Source organism: Solanum pennellii, chromosome 3 (genome assembly GCF_001406875.1).
Source record: "Solanum pennellii chromosome 3, SPENNV200".
Taxonomy (NCBI): domain Eukaryota; kingdom Viridiplantae; phylum Streptophyta; class Magnoliopsida; order Solanales; family Solanaceae; genus Solanum; species Solanum pennellii.
In genome coordinates this window covers 66,745,970-66,751,969 of record NC_028639.1, presented here as the reverse complement: position 1 = coordinate 66,751,969, position 6,000 = coordinate 66,745,970, and the positions used below count along the sequence as shown (strand labels likewise).

Below are 6,000 nucleotides of genomic sequence, written 5' to 3'. Positions count from 1 at the left end.
GGGGGGGGGGGGGGGGGGGGGGGGGATTTCACAAACACTAAGTACCCCCATTACACGAAAATTCAGAAGCAGAGTTTTAGTTTAAAAAAGAAGAAGTAATTAACGGCTTTAGGGATAGCAACATGACTATCTAGGTACCACTATCAGAGACGGTTACTATCAGTGACTAAATTTCATAATGTAGATGCAATTTTCATGGTCATTCTTAAGATGAACACATTGATGTCAGTTTCTCCCCTTCACTTTTCTAGAAGGAATCTTAAGTTGTAATTATAGTGTTCGACAAAGTTGCAAGCATTATTTTTCCTTTTGGTGCAAAGGGAATCTAATCAGAAATGCTGAAAGATTTTTATCCTTTTCCACCAATCAAACAATAATAGTAATAATGATTTGTATCCTTTTCCTAGTAGGACCTTAAATTGTAATTGAAGTGTTGAAAAACTGTAATCAGGATATGTTACCTTTTTGATAAGAAAATAATAAACCATCCATTTAAGTGCATGACTAAATCTGCCTGTATATTCTTATTAGTCACCCAGGAATTGGGATGTATAATGGAGTTGTTAGGAAGTGACATCAACTGTGAGAAATAGTGCATAAACTATACTGATTCTTTGTTATCATGAAAGTGTTTAGATGCAGATTGTCAAAGGATTTTCCAAAATAATATCATGATTCTCTTTATTTTTTTCAATTAGGGAAGCTTTGAAAATCTAGAGGCCATAAGGAATGCTGGAGTAGAGGTATGCAGATTCACCCGAAGTTTGTTGTGCCACCTACAATATCATAATTGAGTCCTTTACAGTTTTTCATTGAGCTCCAACTTTTGCAGTGCCCTTTGTTATGTAAAGAATTTGTTATAGAGGCTTGGCAAATCTACTATGCTCGGGTCAAAGGTGCTGATGCAATTCTGTTAATTGCTGCTGTCCTACCAAACCTTGACATCCAGTATATGATTAAGATCTGCAAATTACTTGGATTGACAGCACTAGTTGAGGTAAATTGTTACTTTCTCCACCCTACTTTTTGACCATTGCAAGAACTGAAAGGGAATTAATTTTTTTTCAAAATCTATATCATATAATAGAAAAACCTTCTTATTTTCATTGGCAAAAGTGAAAATGTCAATGTCCGTTTGTTCAAGGTAGTTAATATGTGTCGTAGACAATGAAGTATATTAGTGTAAGCTCTTCTCTTTATGAAAGATTGTTGGGTTATTTCAACATCCTACCTATGTCTAGGCCTGGGTGATGGACCATGTATGACCCTGTTTAGAGTCATGGTCGAATATGGTGCTTGCTTGATAGGATTAGTTAAGTAATAAAGTTGCACCTGTATTGCGTTATCAGCTATGACTTTTGGCATGATGGTGAACACTTCATTCTAACTAGTGGTGTCAGAGTCAATGTCATGGGTTTGATTCCCTGGATCATGTTGTGTGTTAGGTGTTTGCCTAGGGGGAGGGAATTGTTGAGTAAAGCCAAAATATCCTACCTATGGCAAGCCCAAGTGATGAGTCGGTACCGGGGCTGAGTCATGGTCAAACATGTGTTTGCTAAATGTGTTCGGTTAAGAAATAAAAATTGAGCATAATGCTATCAGCTATAACAAGTTTCTTTGACTGTTTAACTGTTCTGTTTCTTTTCCTTCCATAGCCATTTTAACTTCTTGTTTCTAGGTGCATGATGAGATGGAAATGGACCGTGTCCTCGGAATTGACGGGGTTGAGCTGATTGGCATCAATAATAGAGACCTTGGTAATATGCATAATTCTAAACCGCCAATCTACTCATTTCTTGATAGACTACATGTTGCCAACTGCTATAAGGAGACAAATTTGAACAACAAAGGTGTACGTGACCCACTTGGGTTTGGGTGGTGCAAGGGAGAGGGGGATGTAAGATGATAACCTAGCATATGAGGAAATTAAACAAAATGAATGCCAAAGCATTGGGTAAATTAATCAAGATTCCTTCTAGACAGAATTTAAAACACTGTTCACTTCCATAGAAAGTCATGATTTCTGGCTACATACAGGGTTAGGGGAAAATGTACAAACAGAATAATGAAGTTATGAGCAACATGCTTAATCAACTGAACTTCTATTGTTTTTAAGATTAGTCAACTAAATCAACTTTTGTGTTACCAGGAACTTTCAAGGTGGACATCAGCAATACCAAGAAACTTCTGGAAGGAGAGCGTGGGGAAAGAATTCGGGAGAAGGGCATTATTGTATGGACTTCTATACATCATGGAAGCTTTTGTTTTAGTAGTTTTGCTCTCTCAATAAGTTGTGACTTCACTGCCACTTAAATTCTTCAGGTTGTTGGGGAATCTGGACTATTTACTCCAGCTGATATTGGTTATGTACAAGAAGCTGGTGTCAAAGCGGTAAGCTTCTTTTCTGATTTTGAAATTCACAATGACTGCGTATAATATTTCCAAAACAGATGCTAGAGGACGATAGTTGCTAGTGGCTATTTTCTAAGTATGGTTTTGCCTAAGATCTCTGGTCTTCATTTGACAATTATCTTATGACCATCTACCATCTTCCATGATACATGCATTCTGATCAATAGTGTAGTTTGATTTATACCCTTGTCCATATCATAATTTATATATGATGATAATGTTGTTGCATCTCCATAGGTGCTAGTTGGTGAGTCTCTTGTCAAACAGGAGGATCCTGCTAAAGGAATAAGTGGACTTTTTGGTAAAGACATCTCCTGCTAAGATGTAGTCAGCTGACTCCTACTTGTTCCTATCCAGAGTGGTGATGTTGAGATTCTTCCCCACAATTTTGTCATCTCTTAACATTTGTATTGTTCGTCGCCTGCTTGCAATAGTGTAAGATGTAACGTATGGATAATATGCCCTATGAATAGAAATGATAATTTGATACTTATTGCTGCGTCGGTTCAAACTATCAAATGTGGTGCTTTTTAGGTGTTTTATAGAACTTTACTCGCACGTACCTAATGATATATGACACATGACTTCACATACCACTCTTATAACTAAATTATACTCCTTCCGTCGCTATTTACTTTGTCCATATTACCTCTCTTTTAACTGTATCTATTTATTTGTCCATTTTGGCAAATAAATAATTTTTTTTACTATTATATCCTCATTTAAACTTCTCACAACATTGATTAGTTATCTTGATTAAATTTTGAAATCATAATTAATAAGGACAAAATTGTAACTTCACTATGTTAATCATTGTTGTCTTAATATGTGTGTTATTTCTAAAGTGTACAACTAAATAGAGACAGAGGAATTATTAGTTAATTAATACATATTTTACTTCAACTTATGGCAATTATAATAAATTAGTACGGTTTAATATAAACATCGACATGCCTTTTTATATATGCAATGATAAATTTAATCTTTAAGCTAACCATTTAACTCTTAATGGCATGATTTTTACCTACATAAGTGGCATTTACTATTTTAAATTACAAGTTGAAAAAATCTTTTTATGTTTTCTCAAAACTTATTGCTCAACAATCAAAGCATTAAACATAAACGCTTATAACTGAAACATCCAGACAGCATTCAGGTATAGCGTCCAAAACATCCAAACACAATTCAAGTGACATCTAAAAGCAAGTCTAGGGTAGTATCCTAACGAAATCAAATAAGTAAATGTTTCAATACCACAAGCACAACAAACTAATTGTCCCCATCACACTTGTCATATCAACATTCGTCATCGACGAACTAGATCCTCCAATCCAGCAAGACTTAAACGGTCTGCTTTTTGCTTTTTCAACAACTCTTGTACTTGTATCCGCAATGAATCTATCTCTTCCTCATTCTGTTCCAACGGAGAACTTAAAGAAGCTGCAGTATATCCATACGTGATACAGCCTATGGAATGCTCTGATACAAGGCCATCTGTATAATACAAGCACAGTATAAAAAATACAAAAATTTATGAATATTAATAATGTTGTTACTTCTTCAACTTAATTATATGAATAAAGAACATAAAAAACTGACATATTAATTTTTCCCCAGTTTGCTTTAAATTGATCATTAATTTTTTTTCACTGCTAGTTTCATTTTCATCAAGTAATTATTTCTCGCTTGATTATGTTCATCCATTGATATCCATTCTTGACTGGCATGGGTGTATCTTCCTCAAAATCTTGTTGATTTGAGGTACGAGTAAAGACTGACGGATGAGTTCTTCATTTGATTAGTTGGCCTCTAATGCGGGTATAGACATCATTTGAGAACCCAACTATTGCTTTTAACTAGTCTGGTACTTTTCTTACAGACAAATCAATATCCACTACATGAACATTTTGTCAATTGCAATGAAACATATTTACGTCACTTTTTTCCGTCGGAATACCAAAAGTTTATAATTTGGTGTTCCTTCTTCTGAAATGGCGTCTTCCTCTGTTCATAATTTCTTGGCTACAACAATTCCCAAAATTCCATTGTCGAAACTCACTTCATTACTTCATTATATTCATCAGTGCCAATGAATCTATTCTGAAAAAATTTGGAGAATCTATCTGCGGAGGATTTTTTATTTTTACAATGATCTTCATAGTTATCTTGCAAGCAATAGTGTAGATGGAGTAAAAGTAGATGGGTGGACTCTTTTAGAAACCTTAGGGTTTGGACGTGAGAGTCATGTTGCGCTTACTGGTGATACCAAGAAGCTAGTCTGTTGCGAGAAACTTAGGAGCAAACAACTTAATTTGCTGTATGAATCACCTACAGGTGATTACTATATTTAAGCTTAAGCATTGCTGATGACAAGGTTGCTTTGATCAGATCTTATTGCTTCTGTGTTTTATCATGGGAAAAAACTTGAGCTTAGAAACATACTTATTCGATCACAAAAGATTAAGCTTGAGCTTAAAAGAGCTAACTGTTCTGTTTATGTTAAAGCAAGTATGTCGCAGCTAAATTTTATGGTTCTGCAAGAGAATTAAATGGATCTGCAGTGTATGTTAGGTGAGCGATCCTATTACACTATGCAGTACAACATTTCTTATCTATGTCCAGAACTTCTGCATTACTATTTAGAAGAGATCTTATGGCAATTTGATTGTTGTGACATTTTCTTCGGTGCTTCGTCGGATCACCACTACTTTTGAACTACTTAAGAAGCTAATTTTGCCTGATGGCTCAATCCTAAGAGCTAGATGATCTGGGCGGCCAACACGAGACTGCTTATACATAGACCCCGTCATGGAATGAAATGTCATATGTATAGGTTTATAATAGTCATCATTTTGCTCCTATTGAATTGATCGACATGTACAACTCTGGTCTACCTAGTTATTGTAAGAACAAATTCAATTCAACTCTACTATAAGCTCCCCTTCTCTCGCCCTCCCTGGCATTGACTTCGCATCGCAAGGAGCAAGAAGGGTCTAAAAAAGAGCCAAAAGCATACAACTATTCAACCTAAGAGATTAACCTTACTCAAACCATCAATTGATTGTTCTCAACCCCTTTAACTTAATCGAACTTAACGTAAGAACTTAAAACTAAGCTCTTTTCACCTTCAAAATAACTACATTTTGAAATAATGTTTACTTTAGATTACAATCTTAAAATGTACTTGTCAAAAGTGGATAAAGATTACTACTCGATAATCTAGTACATGAACAACAGACGAACTCAAAACTTGATATATATGACTAGAGGTGTCAGTCCAACGAATTTGAAGCACAAGATACAAAACATGATCAACAACAACTTGATCAATATTGAGGAAACCACCTGAATGGATGACATATTGGATACTCAAGAGTGAGTACAAGACATCTCTGAATTGAGTCGTTTGAAGATATTCATCATCAAAGGTCGAGAAGAAGAAGGCCCAACATTGGCCAAATTTTGCATATGAAGTTTTGTCACCTTCTTTTGAAAATGTATCGCACATTTCTAGCTTGAACTACGTTCGACCTGATTTCTCAAGAATGAGATACGTAGGCGGCCTATGTCGGCCTCGGTCGTTTCATT

At 35.4% G+C, this 6,000-nt stretch overlaps 1 protein-coding gene across 1 annotated transcript in view; it reads left to right on the top strand.

Annotated features, from left to right (window-relative positions):
- LOC107015065 (indole-3-glycerol phosphate synthase, chloroplastic-like) overlaps positions 1-2,982 on the top strand; it is a 6,037-nt gene extending 3,055 nt beyond the window's left edge. The window contains exons 5-10 of the mRNA XM_015215229.2: positions 699-743; positions 833-997; positions 1,679-1,757; positions 2,150-2,232; positions 2,323-2,391; positions 2,650-2,982. Coding sequence (XP_015070715.1) covers positions 699-743; positions 833-997; positions 1,679-1,757; positions 2,150-2,232; positions 2,323-2,391; positions 2,650-2,733 — 525 coding nt within the window. The 3' untranslated portion in view covers positions 2,734-2,982. The remainder of the gene's footprint in view (positions 1-698; positions 744-832; positions 998-1,678; positions 1,758-2,149; positions 2,233-2,322; positions 2,392-2,649) is intronic.
- The last annotated feature ends 3,018 nt before the right edge of the window (positions 2,983-6,000 follow it).